We start from the raw sequence: 20,364 nt of genomic DNA on the forward strand, positions 1-20,364 counted from the left end.
GTAGCTCATAATCTTCCGGATGTTCGGTATGTCATCGGACCCGTACATTTGCAGCGTCGTGCCCCACCAAAGTTCGACATTCATGAGTGTGTAGACGCCGCAGTAGTGACTTCATGTCCCAAAAACACACATGGCGCAAACAGAAAAAAAAGAGAATAAAAAGAGACGGTGAGAAACATCCTGTAACGAGAAGGGAGGCCACTGTTGCAGAAAAAAAAACATAAAAAAAACACAAGAGTAAAAAGACACAAAGTTGCTTACTTATTGTTCTGTTTTGGTGGCTCAATGTCAACTAGGCTGAATTTCTCGATTTTGATGTTTGACTCTTCATAGTGATCTTCCCACAATAACCAAAGTGATGCTCTGATTTTTTTTTTGCAGCATTTTCCAAAGGACCGCCCTTCTCCAATTTCCTAGCAGAGTCAAAAACCTCAAATCTACCAGCCTTGATGTTCATCACAAATAGCCAGTAGTGCATTACTGCTTCTGCGGGAGGTTTGGTAGGCTCAAGGTTCTCAAAGATGGGAAAGCAAACCTGTGTAAGACATTTGGAAAAAGAACAGGTAAAAGTTGTAAGATTGACATGAAAAGTTGCTTGTCTGTGGAGTATAAGTTGCATGAACCAAGAACAAAAAAAAACATCCTGATGCTGATGTATAATTTAGCAAACATGCTTTTGCGTTGCTGCTAATTTGAATTATTAAATGTCCAAATGGGAGAAGGAATGGGGTGGTTGTATTTCTTACAAGATCCTTGCGGTCCAAATGGGCGCTGGCCTTTTTGAATTTCGCGACAAGCTCGGGTACCCTCAATTCCATTGCAAGAAGCCATGTCTACATTGCGACCAAGATGAAAAAATATTAGGCCTAACAAAAAAAAACATAGAGAAGAAAACCTACTTCAATTATGAACCCAAAAAACATAAAAACATATAGAACTAATTGCAACTAACCCACAAAACTAGGCAATCTCTATGATCCATCTGAGCAACTGTATGTAGTAACTCTAGTATTTTGAACCCATATAGAACTATTTGCAACTAACCCACACAACTAGGCAACTCTGTCTACCATCCAAGCAACCATGTATAGCATATGTGCTATTATTTTGCGAACCATATAGGACTATTTTCAACTAACCCCCCCCCCCCCCCCAAACAACTTTGTTTACCGTCTGAGCAACCATATATAGCATCTAGGCTATTATTTTGCAACCCATGTAGAACTATTTGCAACTAACCCACACAACTAGGCAACTCTATGGTACATCTGAGCAACCCCATGTAATGTCGCTTACCGAAATCCGTAATGGCATTATAACCTTCTTTGATTTAGTGCCCATTTGTTGCTTCAAGTACTCTATGCCGATCTCCATGACAGTGTTGCTGAGCCATCCTCTTGGCTTCATTGCATTTGCAAGGTCCCGACAAGTGATGTAGAAGTTCTCGTAGTTGATGATTGTTGGGCTGCACAAAATCAAAAAAATGTTTAGCAAAAAACAATGACTAATAGCTGCCTATCATGGTTCTGAGAACAAAGCAGCAACTCTGTATACTAATGGTTGCAACTTTGACACTAGGCCTAGCAAAAAGGCGGCACACTCTTGCATAAAAAACCCAAAAATGGTGGGGATGTTGATACCTTCTGTCTTGCGATGGATTGATCTTCCTTGGCATCCTGGCATAGACAATGAATCCTGTGTATACATCCTTCGCCTCTTGAGACGGTTCAAACTTCTTCACGCGCCAATCGATGAAAGGAGATCCTTTGCAGGCTGCTGATTTGCATACCCTCTTGTCTAGCCCTGCTTGCATTGGTGTTGCAGAACTGCTTCCGCTGCCGGTAGCGTTAGCAATCTTCATAGCCGCACTGCTGATGGGGTGCAAAGGTCAATGGTCTGTTTGTTCATAGGTTTTGGCGCAGGGGGTGTGGCAAGGTTGATGGGAGAGATAGAGCTCCTGCCCGCTTGAGCTTTCCTTGCTGCCGATTCTCTCACAGCACTCTCTAGGCTTGCCAAAGCTTGGTTGGTGAAGACTTCATCCCACTCTTCGAGCCCGCCGTCTCCTTGGTATGTCGCTGACCCGTGCACTACGTCGGGCAGCTGTGAGCAAAATGGAAGCATGTCTGAATCAAGACTGAGGTCGCAGGAGGGCGGGTCAAACATGCCCGGTCTCACGTTGGTCCTTGAGTTGCTGTGCCGAACCGTTGGGTTAGCTGAATTTTCAGGTTGAGCTGCCGCTGGAGCCATGACTGCTGACTTGTTGCGAGCTAGAGTTGGAATGGTCGCAACATTGCTCTTCGCCATTGCGATCACATCTTTGAAAAGCTTCTCGTTTCCCTTTGTTTGCCCTGGTGGTGGGCAATTTACGCGGCTGGGATCAGCATGTGACGTTGGATCCCCCATCTTGACCGGCTGTTGTGAACATGCCTCCTGGGCGTGCAAGTGCCCACCACCTGCTGGCAACTTTTGAACCTCATGTAGCAACTTTTCTTCTTGTGCTTTTGGGAGCCTAGTTGATTCTGGAAACTTGACTTTGTGAACTGGCAACATATAAATCTTGCTTTGCGCCTGAGCAACTGTTTCAGGCAACTTTGCTGATGAGCCTAGTAATTCTGCACCCTTGCCTGCCAAAAAAACATTCATCCCTTGCGCCACTGCAGCTGCTGCCGCAGCCTCCACATGTTGGGCTGGCAGCTCGACGCGTGTGCGTTGCGACTCTCCGGGTGCAACTAGCAACTGCGATATATGGCCTGGCAATTTGCCCTTGGTTCCCCGCAACTCTGTAACTGGGCCTATCAACTCCCTCCTGGTTCCCTGCAACTCTGTGGCTGGGGGTGGCAACTCCCCCCTGGTTCCCTGCAACTCTATGGCTGGGGGTGCCAATTCTGTGGCTGGGGGTGGCAACGCTTCCCTGGTTCCCTACAACTCTATGACTTGGGCTGGCAACTCCTTCCTGTTTTCCTGTAACTTTGTGACTTGGTCTGGCAACTCTTGCATGGTTCCCTGCAACTCGGTGACTTGTGCTGGCAACTCTTCCCTGGTTCCCTGCAAATTTCTAGCTGGGGCTTGCAACCCCTCCAATATTCCCCACAACTTTGTGGCTGTGGCTGTTAAACCCTCCTGTTGTGCTGAAGCCTCCTTGGTTGTGCCTTGTAACTCTGAAGCCGTATCTGATAACTTTGACTCTGTATGAAGCACCTTCCCAACAGCACCATGCAACTCTCCTGTTGGAACTGTCAATTCTTCTTCTGCGCGTCTGGCCTCCATGGCAGGTCTTGCGGGGGGTTGCTGCTTCTTTCCTATTATCTTCCTAGGAGCTAGAACCTTCTTCTTTTTCTCTTTTTTATGTAGAGGATCTGCTGCTTCTTTCCCTTTGTTCAAAACTGCGTCTGCTGGGACTGCTGCTCTTCTCCTTTTTGCCAAAGCTGGATCTGGTGCCCCACCTCCCGGTGCTGCTACTGCTGCTGGTGCTGGTGCTGGTGCTGCTGCTCCTTGTGGTGCATCTGTAGCCGCTTCATCGAAACCCGCTGCTTGATTCATCCAATAATCTATCATACTTTGTGGGCAAAGTTCAGGGAACAAATCCTTGCCCTCTGACTTATTTTCATCACTCCTCTTCAGTTCACTTGCTATAACCTCATCGAAAGCCTTCTTCCGTACATTCTCTTCAAAGCTCAAAATGTTTGGCAGCTGTGGGTTCAAAAACAGTTGCAAAAAAAAAGATGTTTGAATCCCTGAATAAAAGTTGCAAGTGGTACCACTTGTTTGTGTGCCTACAGATACTACACATATTGCTGCTGAAAAAAAGGGACGAGAAGTGATAGGTCGTTACCTCAAATGTAGGCACTTGGTGGTGCCCCGGTTCGAGGTTTACTAAATCGATGAGATTTATCTCGGTGTTGCTGTCCATGATATTGTCGTCTGCTGATCCTGAAGAATTGCCCCTTTTCCTTCGATAGTATTGGAATCTCCTCCTTAAATTTTCAATCCAGCCCCCTAGTGTGGTGTCATCATCAGGACTTTTATCCCTAGAAGTTTCCTTGGGTGCTGCCTCGCCCCTGGCGGCACCTCCGGATCCGCTTTGGTTATCATCGTCATCTTCGCCGCTGCTGTTACCTTCTTCGCCTGTCCCATCTTCATCTTATTTGTCGTCTTCTTCTTCATCTTCTTTGTCGTCGCCATCTCTGCCATTGCTGCTGCCTTCGTCATTCTTTGGCGCCGCCTCTTCTGTACCTTTGCCGGTGCCGTCACCGTAGCTGCCGGACTCCTCGGAGCTGGTGTGCTCACTGCTGGTATCTCCGGCGTGATCGTCATCGTCACCCGTTGCCCCCTCTTCATCTTCTTCTACACTGTCTTCGCCATCTTCAAACTCACTTTCATCATCCTCCATGTGAGGCCTCTTCCTTGTAGGGTTACTACTGCTTGCTCCATCAGATTCCTCATATATCTTTGCTATGCCTTGCACGAATGCACTCATATTCATTGATATGTGCTTTGAGATATCAGTGCAAAAGCTGTTGACAAGATCAGCAATTTTCCTCTTCTTCTGTATATTTACAACACAAAAAACACAAAAAACCCTGTATTATGTTTTGCTGCTATGCCAAAAGACAGAAGATGCAATGTTGGTGCTGATATAAAAAAGCTGCAGGCATATAAGTGCAAAAAGTTGCTGCACATCAACATGGAGTTGCTGACACAAGCAGAAGGAGTTGCTTTTTTTGGAGAAAGGAAAAAAGTGGTACTTACATTTGCACTTGTGTTCGTTGGTAGTTTAGATGCGACAAACTTTCCCGCATCAGCTGGTCCTCCATACAATACATTTGTTTCTTCGACCTGAGCTGCTCCCGCAGAGACGTCCTTTAGCTGCCAGAAAAAAGAAGATAAACTAATTAGAATTCTACTGCCAAATAAGCAATTCTCCAGCAACTTTGTTAGCAAAAAAGCCAAAAAATGGCTTGTCTTTAGCAACTATTTGCAACTGTTGAGAAAAAACTGACACACTCACCGGCAACTTGCCGAACTGCCCATCCTCCTTTGTGTCCTTCTTAATGACTTTCTTAATAAGAGCTGGGGCCCATGCTTGAACCCTCATCCCGCAGCCGCTGATGCGCTCGCCGTGGGCAAGGGAGTCCAGTTATAACATCTGCCGAAAAAACACATAAAAAAGAGAAACAGAAGGTGTTGTTGTGTTGGGCCTCATAAAAGGAAAGATGCCGCAAAGTGACAAGAAAAAAATGTGGACAGAAGAAACATACCAGAAGATTAAATACACAGCACAACACCGAATTTTTCTTGTCACCAAGATCAAGGAACGCGTGTTGGATAGAATCTGCCACAAATTGACAGAAATCCAAATCTGACAATTTTGTTAGGTCGAGCATCGCCGGAAAGCTTTTTGGGCTCACTTTTGTGCTGGTGTTGGGGCGGAGGAACCCGTTGATCGCTGCGATGAGCCATGCTCTAAAAAAGTTGTCATCTGCTGTCCCGTTCATGTCCTTTATCATATCGACCCAGGTGGATAGCTGTGCTGATTTGGCATTCTCCAGGCCATACATTTCAATGATGGTGTGGTTGACGTCCTGATCTACCACGTATGGCACCGGCCGCCCCCTGTTTGGAAGATTCTAGATCCTCTTCACACTGTTTGCATCCACGGCGATCTTGCCCCTCTCTGGGAATACCATCTCGCAGGAGTCGGCGTGGTAGCACGACATGAGATACTTGGTCATTTTATCAGACATGGTTGCTGGGACGTATGTTAGCCCCCAAAACCATAATCCTCAATGACTTTGATTTGATTGTCGTTGAGCAACTCATTCAGCTTGAAAAGCCTGTAGGGCGAGGCCCGATTCCTACCACGCTGTGGAGACGTAAAGAAAAAAATGGATGTTGTTAGAACATTCTAATAAACAACAGATAAAAGTTCATTTTGTGTTGGAAAAAGAAGGCTCTATTGAGTTGGTTGCAAGGTCTGGTTTATTAGTTGCCAGCTGTAGTGCAGTAGTTGCTAGAACTAGTGTATTTAGTTGGCTAGTTCTAAGTAACCTAAAGTTGCCAGTCCTATTATCAAAATGTTGATATCTCTTGTTTGATTAGTTGCTATCTCTAGTATATTAGTTCCCATATTAGTTGCTAGCTCTTACAAAAAATGATATGCATGTTCCCCAGGAAAAAATGAAAGGTTGCTAGTGCTAACGAAAAATGTTGCTATATCTAGTGCAGCAGTAGCTAGGGCTAGTTGGCTAGTTGCTAGGCAACTAATATTAGTTGCGTGTTCCTGTTATGAAAAATTAAGTAAAATAAAAGTTGCCAGTCCTACTATCAAATGTTGCTATCTCTTGTTTGATTGGTTTGCTATCTCTGGTATATTAGGTGCTATCTCATGCATGTTCCCCCAAGTAAAAAAAGCAAAAAAATTGCTAGTGCTAAGAAAAAAGTTGCTATATCTAGATTGATTAGTTGCTAGGGGGGTAGACTTGTGGTTTGCATAAGGAATCATCGGCTCTATTTACTATTGAACATTGCATAACTGTAGTTTCTAAAGAAAAAAACTCAGTGGAAACATAAAAAAAATTGGAAAAAATAGATAAAAAATAGCGGTCTTAGGTTGTTTTTCAGTTCTTACATTCTTAGGGTCAGGGGCTCTATCTCTGTCCCTTCTCTTTTCTTGCAATCTGTTGCGCGGCTCCTTCTTCAACTTGCGGATCTTGTTGTTCAACTTGCAGATCTTGTTCTTGACCTTCCTCTGGTCCACCAGGTGGCTTCGTGCGCTTTGCAGCCTGTTTATAGAATCTGAATCCTTTTGCCTGAAAAAGATGACATTAATTTAGGTAATTTAGAACTCCAGTAAAAAAAAGGTCGGTTGCTGGGTTTGCAGCAAAAGAAATGTTTTGCGTATACACTTGTGGAAATTGCTACCCGCGCTTACCAAATTTCAAGCATGAGCACGTGCTGTCTCAACAGGCAGTTTGCTTCTGCTGCCTCCGGCATCACCTTCACCGCCGGTGTCCATATTATCGTCCCCGGGAGCCGTGGGCTGTAAAAAAAGACAAAAAAAAAGAGAGAATTAGCATTTGCAGATAGGATTGCCGAAAAAAAAATGCTAGGATGCTATCATTCCTGGAAGCTCAAACCTATAGAAAAACCCATAATGACATGATGCTACTAGTATAGAAGTGAAGTTGTGTAGGCTGTACCTGTGCAGTCTCAACAGCAGGTTGAGTGCGGCTGCCTCCACCATCATCTTCGCCAACGATACCCGTGTCGTCGTCACCGGAAGCCATTGGCTGTAGGAAAAACACAATAACATGTTAGAACATAAACTATTCCCCCCGGACCCAGTGCAGAACAAATCCTTGTCACTGAAAAAAAAACAGGATGAATATGTGATTCACATGTCCAATGAAAAAAAAGAAAACCATATAGCAACTCTGATATTTTGCAACTAACCCACAAAACTAGGCAACCCATATAGAGCTATTTTGCAACTCTATGTTCAATCTGAGCAACCATATATAACATCTTAACACTATTTTGCAACCTATGCAGAACTATTTTTGCAACTACCCCCACAACTACTAGGCAACTCTATGGTCCATTTGAGCAACCATATAGCAAACTCAACTATTTTGCAACACATATAGAACTTTTTTGCAACTAGTCCACAAAACTAGGCAACCCCCCATGATTCATCTGAGCAACTATGTATATCATCTTAGGACTGTGTGTTCTTGCAACCCATATAGAACTGTTTGCAACTAACCCACAAAACTAGGCAACCCCGTATGATCCATCTGAGCAACTATGTATATCATCTTAGAACTGGGTCTTCTTGCAACCCATACAGAACTGTTTGCAACTAACCCACAGAACTAGGCAACTTTATGTTCCATCTGAGCAACCATATATAGCATCTTAGGATTGGATATTTTGCAACCCATAACTATTTTGCAACTAACTTACAAAACTAGGCATCTCTATGTTCCATCTGAGCAAGCATATATAGCATCTTAGGATTGGGTATTTTGCAACCCATAAACTTTGCAACTAACCCACAAAACTAGGCAACCCCCATGATCCTTCTGAGCAACCATATTCGAAGCCGCCAAGTCAACCTAATCAATTTCGAAGCCTTTTGCAAAAAACAACCTAATCGATTCGAAAACCCCTGCAAAATCAACCTAATCAACCTAAAATCAAGGGTAAAATTAATCTGAAAGCCCTAATGATCTCCCTGCAAAATCATCAACCTAATCACCCCAACTCAATTCGAAGCCGCTTCATGCAAAACCAACCCATCTCATCTCAAAAAACCGGACAAAATCCGCAAATCCCGCTGCATGCAAGCGCCCCTAAACCCCCGCAATAGCTCAGCTCTTCCCGGGGCTAGGGGATAACAACGGGATGGCGCGGGGAGGCGATGAACGGGGACAACTATGGGGGGAGAACTACACGAGCACTACGCCGGCCTCACACACACACACACACACACACACACACACACACACACGTCGCCATTTTGGGGGGTCAGACAATGCCCGTGAGAATGCCATATGGGTAGACGGAAGGGGAAGGAGGGGGAAGGGGAAGGAGGGGGTCACACCTCGCTCGCTGGGGTCGCCATTGAAGCGCCCCCGCCCCCCCGTGTGGCGCTCATCGCTGGCTAGGTTTAGTTTGCCGCCGCCTCCCCCACGAACTCGCAGGCCCTCGACGCGTCGCGGAATCTCCGGCGACGGACGGGAGGAGTGCCCACCGCGGATTCCTCTCCCTCTCCCTCGCTTCCGTCCCGGACGCGCGGCGGTTGCTGGACGCGAAATCACCAAGAATGGGAGGAGAGAAGAGCGAGATTTCCGTGGGGGTTGGGGATAGAGGGGCGAGGCAGAGAAGAATGGGAGGAGAGAAACGGCTCGTCCCCCGAGATTCAAACTTGTGTCTGGGAGGAGGGGGGGCACGCCTAGGGGGGAGGGAAAGGAACCACCTGGTCGGGGCTGCGTCGGGCGGTTCGATAGCTTCGGCTCGATCGCTCGGTTCGTGGGAGCGTGTGCTCGCTTCAACGAAAAAGTGAGCCGCACTTTCTAGCCTTTGGGATTCAAATTTAGTCAAAGTCTCATCTTTTGTTGGACGGAGGGAGTAATATAAATGTACAATCCACGCCTCCACGGTGCAAATTACGAGAAGTAGTACCGGATTAAGTAACTGAAGGAGCTAGCAATGATTTGTTGCACTGATTAAGTCTGATTAAGTGAAGAATGAACGGGGGCTCCCGGGCAACCGGGCTAGATCTAGCACCGGCCAGCCAGCGACGCAGGGAAGACCGGACCGGCCGGACAGCCAGCCAGATCGATCGAGGCACATACGGACTTCTCATGGACATGGACCAGAGCGCACAAGGTCCGGTCGGGCCGAATAATCATTTGCTCATGTGTGGCCTACTGGCCTTCTCGGCTTAAGTTTGTTTAACCGTGGGGTGACTGTGCCGCACGCATGCGCCGATCGGGCGAATGAGTGGTTCAGCACTTGAGCATGTGGGCCGGTCTTCCGACACGCCAGGTGGGCACGGTCGCCCCGGATCTCGCGCTCTATTCCGATTTCCGAGAGAGAAAAAACCCAAAGGATAACGGGCCCAGCGTCAATGGGCCGGCACAAACTGGTACTACTACTTCGTAGCCCAACGTCTCCGTCGGACGCGAATGATTGTTGGCCCAAGAGCTGCGTCTTGGGCCGCACAAGAGCTAGGTCGGGGCCCAACTCCATCTCCCCGTCGCTTCTTCTCGTGTGCAACCAACCCACCCGGCTCCGCTCTCCCCTCCTCCTCCCGTCCCGGCGCCCCGTCCCCGCACGCGCCACCGCCGGCTCCCGAATCCATCCATCCGTCGACCCGCCCGGCGCCCCGTCCGAATGGAGACGGCAGAGGCAGGAGGGGGCATCGTCGCCGCCAGGAGCAGCCCGGCCGCCGTGCAGGCCACCAACGACGACGCCGCGGCAAGCAAGCTGTAACACGCCCGCCCCGCCTTTGCCTCCTCCCTGCCCCATTTATCCGGCCCTTTTGTTTCACCCTTGCTTGCTGTAGTGGAGGTTCTGATTTGTAGAAGCGAGCTCGGCTAGTTCCTTGGATGCTCTCACGTTCATGTGTTAATAATGCTTGCTTCCCGTTGCGACAAGTCGAGGTCAAGAGAATAATCGTCTTAATTTGCAGGTCCTGTGTTAATAAAGGATACATGAAGGATGATTACGTGCACCATTTTGTCAGGCGAACAACAAAAAGGGCTCCAATAATCAACCGCGGTAGGTATCTACTGTTTTTTGTAAAAAAATCTAGTTCACTGAACTTAAAGTAACAGGGAATTCTGATTTTCTTCTCTCCAAATGACTTTGCAAAGGCTACTATGCGCGCTGGTCGGTTCTTAGGAAGCTCATGCGCCAGTTCCTTGATGCTGGGAATGGCAGTACTGATCAAAAGCGGAAACAAATATTATCTCTTGGTGCTGGCTTTGACACGACATTTTTCCAGTTGCAAGTTAGTCTTCATCAACTCAATATTTCATGGACATCATGGATTCATGCTTAGCGCCATTTTTTCTGACCTATACATGGACATTGTTTTTCCTGTATCATTCATGATGTTTTATGTTGATTTTCTATGCCCTTTCATTGTTATTAAGGAGTAGCTAGCTGCATTCCAGTATTCCTGCGGGTATACTCTGTTTTGTTTGGAGTCAGCATGAGGACCAAACTACATTAATTGTGTTGGTGATTTATCATATTGATCTATCCATTTCTTTCTTTCTTATGTTTGTTATTCTAGGATGAAGGTCTTGCCCCATACCTTTATGTAGAGCTGGACTTTAAGGAGGTATGAGAATGTTTTCTTTATGTATTTATGTGTGGCCTGCTACTCTTTGCAGTATCATTTCCATCTTAAGATTCACTATGCTAGTTATTTTCTACTCCCTCCGTCCCATATTAAGTGACTCAAATTTGCACAGTATGGATGTATCTATACCCCAAAAGCGTCTAGATACATGTAATATTTCGACACTTAATATGGGACGGAGGGAGTATCATCATTCCCAACATCAACTTCTTATCATCGTGAATGCAAGTAATTTCTGGGGACTTCTGATGTCTGGCAGGTAACTAGCAAAAAGGCTGCCATCATCAACCACTATAACGAAATGAAGCAAAAATTAGGACCTGAAGCTTCTATTTCAATTGGTAGTTCTCTTATTTACTCCAATTTTTTTCTCTACTGTCTGCCTACCCCTATTTGCATATATGGGCATTCCTGGTCGTACTAGAATGGACCCACAAATCTGAATTTGCTCTGATTCTTCTAAATATATCAAGTGTGTGTTTATCTAGTTTGATGTATCAGCAGCAATGCATTGTTGAGTAGCTGTGATCATCAAATTTGGCAGTTTTGATGCAATTATTTCTGTTTATTTATAAGTATCTTATTTCTCCATGTTTATGTCAAGTTAGGTGGTACTGTTATAATGGAAAATTGGTAACAAGTCGTTTGCTGACTAGCAAGCGAGTTTAATTGGAGGAAGCATGTCCTGTTGGTTATTATAGTAAAAATTTCTGTTATATTTTAATCTGGAGGCAGCTATTCAGTTCATCAGTTCTGTCTGCAAGAAAATTCTCTGTGTTATAATTTAAGTTGAAAATATTATGGTCTTAGTTACACTACTACTACTAAATTCTTGCCATAATTGTCAGTTGAAGTGACCATTCCTTGTCATGGAACTGGATACATTTTCTATTTTTCGCTCCACGCACAATAATTGACTGTGACCAAATATTTCAGAAAAGGGTGAAGTGACGAGTGCGCATTACAAGCTATTTTCTGCTGATATTCGTGATATACCAAAACTAGATTCGGTTATTCGCATGGCTGAAATGGACCCTAGGTATGTTCTTGTATCTTTTTCTAATGATGTGCAAAGTGGGCACGTTCTGTTAGCTTAATCACAATTTATAACCTGCTGGATGCTCACTTATATTTATTAGTATTTTTTTAATATATTTATATTTATGTACATGTCACAACAACTGAAGCAATGGTTTTATATTGGATTAGTTTATTTGACTGTTTGGATGAGCACAATTAACCTTCATCTGCTAATGAAAATTAACCGACTTGGAGTTATGCCTCATAGTTATTTCCATTATAAACACCATCGAGTAGGATACCTGCATTATGTAGCCTTTATCGCTAACACTTGAATCCCAAGCCAACTTTCAAGCTTTTGATAAATCTTTCTATTGTCATCAGCTTGCCGACCTTTATAATTGCAGAGTGTGTGCTGATTTACTTAGATCCAACTGCAACTGATACTATTGTTAGTTGGGCATCTGAAAAGTTCTCCACTGCCATTTTTTTCTTATACGAGCAGGTTGAATAATTCTCTCATGATCTACTCTTTTGCCACTCTTTGTAAGCTTTTAGCACTGTTGACTTCTACTTTGATGCAGATTCATCCAGATGATGCATTCGGGGAGCAAATGATTAGGAATCTTGAGGTACCATTTTACCTGTTTCACTGTGGTGCATTAACCATTTGTCTTGTGAAATGATTGAACTTTTTGAGTATACGATTGTTGCATGATATTCTGTCCATGTTGGAAATAAATACTTGGGCACCTTCTATTTTTTCACAATAAATTACAACTAATTAGACAGTACTTAACAAATAGTTCGACTTCAGTTTGAAATGTCATATAAAATAATATATATCTGGGCACTCAAAGAGGTCTACAACCGAGTTTGAAAGAAGTGAGGTAGATTCTAGGGATCCCCTTGAACAAATGTCAGTCGTGGCCTTTTCCTACCAGTCTACCACATACTATTTCTGTGATTCATCATAACCTATGCAAGGGCTTTCGACCTGTCTTAAAATTATGGAAAGGCTCAACTGTAGCTGTATGGCAGTAAAGGAGAGAGCACAGCGAGTTATTATATGCATGACTGAAGAGGAAGATGGTAAACTAAAATTGCATAGATGTGCGCAATTAACAAAGTTGAGAAGAGTGCAATTGAAACTCCATTGTCCAGTTGAAGTGTGAGATCAGATGTTATAAGTCATTTGTTTAAGTATCTTGTGTTTGTGGGCTTCAATTGATTGATTAAGTTTTACTTGTATGTAAACCAGATGGTGCTCTTGTTGTTTGTTAGCACCTCTTCTTTTTCCTGATGTAGAAATATGTACTGAGGCATCAGCTACTTTATCTGTACCTTGTAGCACTGTTTCATATTATATACTTCCTGTTGTCCTACTAATGCAGAGTAGAGGATGCCCCCTCCTCGGCATAAATGCTACACCAACCTTAAGTCACAAGGAAAAACTTTTTCTTGATCATGGATGGAAGGTATACATTTATTAGCACTAAAATTTGAAATAATAATGCTTCCCGAGGATCTTACAATTGATTTTTTCAGAGAGCTGTTGCACGGGACATGCTGAAAATATATAATGATTTCATTGACAGTGGCGAAAGGCGCAGGTATTGCTACTGATAATCTCTGAAAAGTAATACTGCATTTCAGAAATGTTCCCTGAGTTTAAAAAGATGCCTAGTGCCTTTAAGTTCCTGTAAAGGAACAAGTGACCGAGGAAACCCATTTCAGTGCGTGTACTCACCCGTTGAGAGTTTTAATTGATAATGTTAAATTGTAGTATCACAAGGGAGAGAACACCTTATTCTCTTAGATTTTCTGTTTACCTCATCCAAAGGTCAGTCGAGCGGATGCAGCGAATAGTTAGTTTGGATTGCTCCATGGTGTTTTAAATATGATCTTGATGAAGGGCACAAGTTCTGGTTAATGTTACTTTGCTCTTGTTTGGTTTTCTTCCTGCCACAACTCAATGAAGGTGCATGGTTGCAGGATTGAGCGGCTTGAGTTGTTTGATGAGTTTGAAGAGTGGCATATGATGCAGGTAATTCCTTGAAAATAAGTGCTTATCAATTGAGCTTTCAGGGCTCCCATTTCCCGTAGAAATATAGTTACATGTGTTTGTGCTCTGATTTTCCATGCATTACGTTTTCTGTTTTCAGGAGCACTATTGTGTTGCATATGGAATAAACGATGCCGAGGTTAGCCTATGATTGGTTCGGCAACCAATTCTTCTTTCAAAAATCGAAAATGCATCTGGGCATATTTGATGATCTTGGAACAAACCTTCTATTCAGTGAATGCCTCTTAAGGTTCAAATTCATCCAAAATGACTAAAATGTCCCCTCTTCCTCTTTCAGGGTATATTTGATGATTTTGGGTTCACAAAGGAGTAGCATTCGTCGTGCTCCTGGATGCAGCAGAATCATATGTAACCGAGACGATTTAACTTAGAAATGCCACAAATATCTTTGCAGAATACGAGAAATATGTGCTTCAAGTGTGGGATCCTTTCCAGGAATAATTGCTGTAACCTTGTACTGTTGTACATATATTGTTTGCGAGCAGGTTGGTTGAATTCGATGTTGTGGGGGTCACAACATCGAATTCAATCAGCTGTTTCTCTTGATGTCTGGTTTGATAGAACGATTCAATCAGCTGCATTCCATGTTTTGCCTTATAATGTGTCTGGTGATGGGCAACTGAAGTTGTTATGCAGACCGAGCAAATCGTGTTTGCCGTGTGTTTGCTTGTGTCGCCAGATTCTGCCACACGGATGGTTTGCCAGCAGATTTTTTTTTTTTTTTGCTTTCTGTGGCGATCAAATTGCTTGTCACCAGTTTTGCTATTGTCCAGCTAAAAAACAGTTTGCTATTGTTGTTGAGCCAATTTTTGTACAGCTCGTTAGGCCAAAAACTTAACAAGTGAGCGATATACGAATATATAGTTTGTAACCTAAATTTTCATGAAAAATACATGAACGGTTGCAAAATTAGTACTCCGTCTTATACTACGACAAACTACTGCGAACCAGCCACAATTAATTGTGAGGTGCTCTCTACAGCCGGCTCGAACTCGGGCCCGAGTCAGACTCCCAGATGGTCCAGCCGCACCGGGACCCGGACCTGGCTCCTTTCTTTCTTGCGTGGGAGGCCAAAGCGGCGAAACAACAAACTCGAACCGGGCGCTCCGCTCTCCCCTCCGCAACCTCGCACTCGTCTCGTCTTCACCACATCTCGCTCGCCGCTAGGGTTTTCGCCGCACCCCTCGGTCGCCGATCTCGCCCGACATGGACGCCGGCACCATGGGCTCCGCCTCCGACGCGCCCACCACCGGGGAGCACCGGATGGGCACCACCATCGTCGGCGTCTGCTACGACGGCGGCGTCGTCCTCGCCGCCGACTCCCGGACCAGCACCGGTACGAACCACCCACCCGATCCGCGCCCGTCCCTCGTCGCTGCGGCTGTTCAGTTTACTTTAGGTTATTAGGTTTGGATATATCGCGTCGCGTGTCTCGTCTGATTTCGCTCGTAGATCGTGGGGAAAACCAGGGATGTAGCAGTCCCTGTGTCTAGCCGAGGGTTGCCATGCTTATGCTATATGGGTTCTGCGTTTCGTAGTACGATATTTTGTGGTGGTGTTTTAGTTGCGAGACCAGGGGAAATCTTCTGTGTTTGCAGTCGTGAGAGTAATATTGCTAGGCAGCTGGGGATTAATAGGGTTAGGAGGACCAGTGTTTGATTCTGCAAATGGCATGGTAAAAGGGACCAGATCGAACTGTTCTCTTGCATACATGTGAAATCACGGATTGCCTTGTTTTGTTGCCATGGAATTAGAGGCAAATGAACTCAGATTCGCTATGATAGTTATCATTGGGGCAGTGAATAAACAGAACATGTGCTTCCTTCTGTGTCTTGTGGATTTGGACCTTTTATGTCATTGACATAATATGTTCCTGCCGAGTTACTGGATAACGTGCCTCCATAGGGTGTTACTGTTCTGGAGTCTCCTAGTTTGCAAAGTCTCGTGCCTTCTGTTTCAGTTAAATATAAGCAATACTGTTTTGTGTTGTTCTGTTGATTTTTTTCCTTAATATCCCCTGCTCCCTGTTCTTAATTCGTAGGAATGTATGTGGCAAACCGTGCTTCGGACAAGATTAGTCAGCTGACAGATAATGTCTATGTCTGCCGCTCTGGATCTGTAAGTATTTTGTATTTATGTTGAAGATTAGACACTTTCTTATGTTGTTCTCTCATGTTATTGTGGCATTGACTCATTCAGATGTTACTAGGCACTGTTCAGTTAGTCCATTTCATAAGTTAATGTTACTTCCCTTACTTATAACAGTTGGATATGTTTAGTTGTTATGACCAAATCATTTGTGTTGATCTTCAGCTTTCTTTTTGGTAGGCAGAAACCTCCTTTTCTGTTCATAAATTCTATTCCTCACATGCAAAATGTTTCTCATTAACTCACAGGCTGCTGATACACAAGTTATTTCGGATTATGTACGCTATTTTCTCCACCAACACACGTAAGTTCTCTATGCAAAACACTGTTTATGCTGCACGGCATTGAATGAATTAATCTGCACAATTGACTATCTGATTTGCAATCTAACTGATGTTAGATTTGTTCTTTGTGTACAGAATTCAGAGTGGGCAACCAGCTACTGTGAAAGTTGCATCCAACTTAGTTAGGTTGTTGGCCTATCAGAACAAGGTATAGCTTCCGTGGCATTCGAGAACACAACAAAGTTGATGGTTTTTTATGGTCGTTCAACTTGTTGAACACATGGTATCTCGTTCTAAATTTTGTTTATCAACGTCCAGAGTATGTTGCAAGCTGGAATGATAGTTGGTGGATGGGATAAATATGAGGGTGGCCAAATTTACTCGGTCCCTCTTGGTGGAACGATTCTGAGGCAACCGTTTGCAATTGGAGGTAAACTCCCACAATAAAAGTTTCAAAAGAAGGAAAAGAAAAAATGTGCATCATTCCTTTCCTATGCTTGAGTTTACATCCGGGAGTAGCTAGTAGTTCTCTCGCAACAAACCTTGTGCTTCCTTACTAGTACTTTGTTGCTTGTGGTTTGTGTCACATTATTATACTGAGGTGTCAATCACAGTCCTTATCCTCGTTAAACGCAACCTGCCCAAGAAACATTGAGCATACAAATTTCCTAATACGGCTTATGTGCGTGCAGCTTCTAACACTTCTATCTTGTCACTGATCTCTTTGCAGGATCTGGTTCCAGTTACTTGTATGGATTGATGGATCATGAATGGAAAGAGGGGATGACCCAGGAAGAAGCTGAGGTACGTTATTTAGTTTCTCCATAGAAATTGGAGCAGCGATATTTTCTGCTAAGAAAGGTGTAATGGGCCACAAGGTTTATTTAATGATGTTTGAGGCACAGTAAAGTCTAAAGCTTTGTTCATTTCCCATTTGGCTTGTATCACTGGTCACTAGTTTCTCTTATTTCCTTAAAGTGGAATCTGTTCATTTTTTTTATCAGTTTTTCTCGTCACTGACATTGAGTAAAGACCTCGTAGTATTAACTACATAGTTCATAGTCATTGCAGAGTGGGAACATCATTTTTCACTTACATTCTTGCAGCACATCTCCTAACATTGTTTTTCTTATCCTGATCTTCACAGAAGTTTGTGGTGAAGGTGGTTTCCCTTGCTATTGCCCGTGATGGTGCTAGTGGAGGGGTTGTTCGCACCGTCACTGTAAGTGTTCTTTTCATGCTCTGTTCATTTTATTTAGAAATATACACAATATCAGAGAAACTTGGATTCTCGTTTGAATAGACTTATTCTACAAAACTGGCATGCTGTCTCTTGTGATGGCTTTAGAAACCAGATCAGTCAACTAAAAACCAATATTTGCCATACTGTCTCTTATGATGGCTTTCAAAACAAGATCAGTCAAAATCGAAAACCAATATCTTGTGATGGTTTTTGAAATGAGACCAGCCAAAAGTTAAAACCAAATTTGTCAACTTCCAGTAGGAAATATTGCATAGCTTCGAGATATGCTCCCTTTCGACCTTGAATTGCTAGAACCGTTTTTCATTAATTGTGCTAAAACAAGCTAGGGTAGAAAAAAGAGGTTGCCACGTCTTTTCTGTTTGATTTGTTCTCATTACCTGTTAGCCCCTTCTTTCTGCTGAAATCATGCTTGGTTTACAAACAGTGGTAATACGGTGTCTGGTAATGCAGACTGTGAAGTTGAAATTTGTGTCCTCTTGAAAAAATAGTTTTCATCTTTCTATTTTGTTGCTGTTTATTTCCCCAAGGTGGCTACTTAGATATACTCATTTGCGATCATTTTGCAGATAAATGCCGAAGGTGTTAAGAGGAGCTTTCACCCTGGTGACAAACTGCCGCTGTGGCATGAAGAGCTGGAGCCCCAGAACTCTCTCCTTGATATACTCGCCGCTGGAAACCCTGATCCGATGGACCATTGAATTTGCCCTGCAGACTACTTTTGTCTACTGTACCTGACTGTTCTAGATTCGAACTTAATACTTGGAAGATCCGCTGAACTATGCCACACCAGTGTGTTTTCCCCCGTATTTTTATGATTAATAGTACATTGCTTGTTGCTCGGTGCAGTCATCTGCTAACGGGTCGTTGGGGATTGGCTCATGGATCCATGTCCCAATCAAACTCAAATTTGGCTCATCCAACCCAAAAAATGTTCACTTAACCATACGTCGTACACTTTCTTGCAGAGGAAATTAGCCGGAAACAATGTTACGTGGATCAACGAGACAAGGAGGTTGTTCAACCTGTCGTTGGGTCTTTAATATCAGAGAGAGGAAGGTTAGGATATCGTGTAATGCTTATGTGAAATAAAGATTGTGTGTGTGGGTGTATAAATTCTTATTTTTCTGTTGCTAGCGAGACTAAAAGCAATGAGAATACAGCAAGAATGGAAAAGGCAATCGATTGGGTGCAAGAATGGAAAAGGCAATCGATTGGGTGCAAGAATGGAAAAGGCAATCGATTGATTTCCCAATCGATGTGCTAGTCTGCAATAGAAGCCACAATGGTCGCCCGGAAACTGGTAGGTACCGGAATGAAAGTATGCGATCGAAGCAGAAAGTGACGCACAAGGGTGCGGCGGATTCAAAGTAGGCGATTGATGGGCCATAAAAAATAATCCCTCCGTTCCTAAATACAAAATAATCCTTCCGTTCCTAAATACTTGTCGTTGTTTTAGTTCAAGTTTGTACTAAAACAACGACAGGTATTTAGAAACGGAGGAAGTAGATCAAATCCTTACTCGACTGCTTCCGACATCTTCAATGCTTTCTTCTTGCCCTAGCAAATGGCATTATGCTACCACAGCCAGCTGCTTCCATGGACATCACAAAGGCACGTTCCAACATTCCATTGCAATGAATAGGCAACTATATTTTTTTAGAAACATGGAACAAATACATCACTAAAGAATAACATGGATTAAAATTCAGGTAATGTGAGCATCAAACCAAGTCTAGAACTTGAACCTGAGTTGTCTGGTTCAATCACAAAGAGTCAGACAACCTGAACTACGCTTAGTTCATGTGGATAAGAGATAATTCTTATAAATTTGTCTAAAAACTGACATAAGGTAGTACAAAGTGTTTTTTTTTCTGTTCGGTTGGCTCAACGGCGTGGCCCATCATCTATATTGTGATCAATATGTTTTGAAATTAATTGTTTCTAGACTTGACTATGAGATTAGGTCAAAATCTTGGTGGGGCGGTAAGCATTGTACCGACCACCGTGGCTATGCAGAAATGATATGGTATTTGTCAATAATAACTTGTTCCCGTGGTAGGCTATATATTCTCGAAAATGCTTTTCAGGTCCCGAGCGACATACCTCCCTTTATCCTGCACGTGGAAGTCTCATCGAGATCCAGCTTATCTGGACCCCACGCGTTTGTATTTGGCCAGCCCACCCAGTATTCCTGCGTATTCTTTCCCTCCACAACGGTAGCATGGCCCATCCAACACGGCACTGTTGATCTGTTGGTCCAATCATTGCTAGCGTTCAATCCTGGGCCAAAACCCGTCGCCTTCTCGCATCGGCCATGTCTTCCTCCATGCCGCCGTCTCCCATTCCGTCCCCGTTTTTGTGCGATATCCATGATTTGCTCCTTGTTGGGCTTCGTCTCCCCTCCCCACCGCCAGGCCTAGGTGCAGGCAAGCCCGCACGAGGCCGAAGCATCAGAGATTTCAAAATAAATCATGTTTTCGTTGTAATTTGAAGTGGTGGGATTTTTTTTTTGTAAGGTCCAGATTTGATTAATTTTCGATCATGAATGATTAAATTATTTGTTGGAGACGAAAAAAGAGTTAACTAGGGAAAGCAATACTCTTGGTACGAGTATTGCTTAGGCGAACTGTTCTAGCATTAATCTAGAAACATGTGGTTAATTTTCGATCATCAACCCGTACCAAGA

The 20,364-nt window shown here is 43.8% G+C and overlaps 2 protein-coding genes across 2 annotated transcripts; both read left to right on the forward strand.

The window, feature by feature from the left end:
• The first annotated feature begins 9,775 nt into the window (after positions 1 to 9,775).
• On the forward strand, positions 9,776 to 14,582 carry LOC100830236 (leucine carboxyl methyltransferase 1 homolog). Its single transcript, XM_003557170.4, has 13 exons — positions 9,776 to 9,995; positions 10,199 to 10,287; positions 10,383 to 10,519; positions 10,808 to 10,855; positions 11,136 to 11,217; positions 11,813 to 11,915; positions 12,281 to 12,401; positions 12,481 to 12,528; positions 13,291 to 13,374; positions 13,445 to 13,509; positions 13,892 to 13,943; positions 14,062 to 14,100; positions 14,260 to 14,582. Exons 1-13 carry the CDS (start codon positions 9,901 to 9,903, stop codon positions 14,293 to 14,295), a joined length of 999 nt encoding a protein of 332 aa, XP_003557218.1. The 5' UTR covers positions 9,776 to 9,900; the 3' UTR covers positions 14,296 to 14,582.
• A 485-nt stretch (positions 14,583 to 15,067) lies between these two features.
• On the forward strand, positions 15,068 to 18,527 carry LOC100830544 (proteasome subunit beta type-6). Its single transcript, XM_003557171.3, has 8 exons — positions 15,068 to 15,318; positions 16,024 to 16,100; positions 16,379 to 16,434; positions 16,550 to 16,622; positions 16,733 to 16,844; positions 17,145 to 17,218; positions 17,562 to 17,636; positions 18,245 to 18,527. The coding sequence occupies exons 1-8, from the start codon at positions 15,189 to 15,191 to the stop codon at positions 18,374 to 18,376; spliced, it is 729 nt and encodes a 242-aa protein (XP_003557219.1). The 5' UTR covers positions 15,068 to 15,188; the 3' UTR covers positions 18,377 to 18,527.
• The last annotated feature ends 1,837 nt before the right edge of the window (positions 18,528 to 20,364 follow it).

Source organism: Brachypodium distachyon, chromosome 1 (assembly GCF_000005505.3).
Source record: "Brachypodium distachyon strain Bd21 chromosome 1, Brachypodium_distachyon_v3.0, whole genome shotgun sequence".
NCBI lineage: Eukaryota > Viridiplantae > Streptophyta > Magnoliopsida > Poales > Poaceae > Brachypodium > Brachypodium distachyon.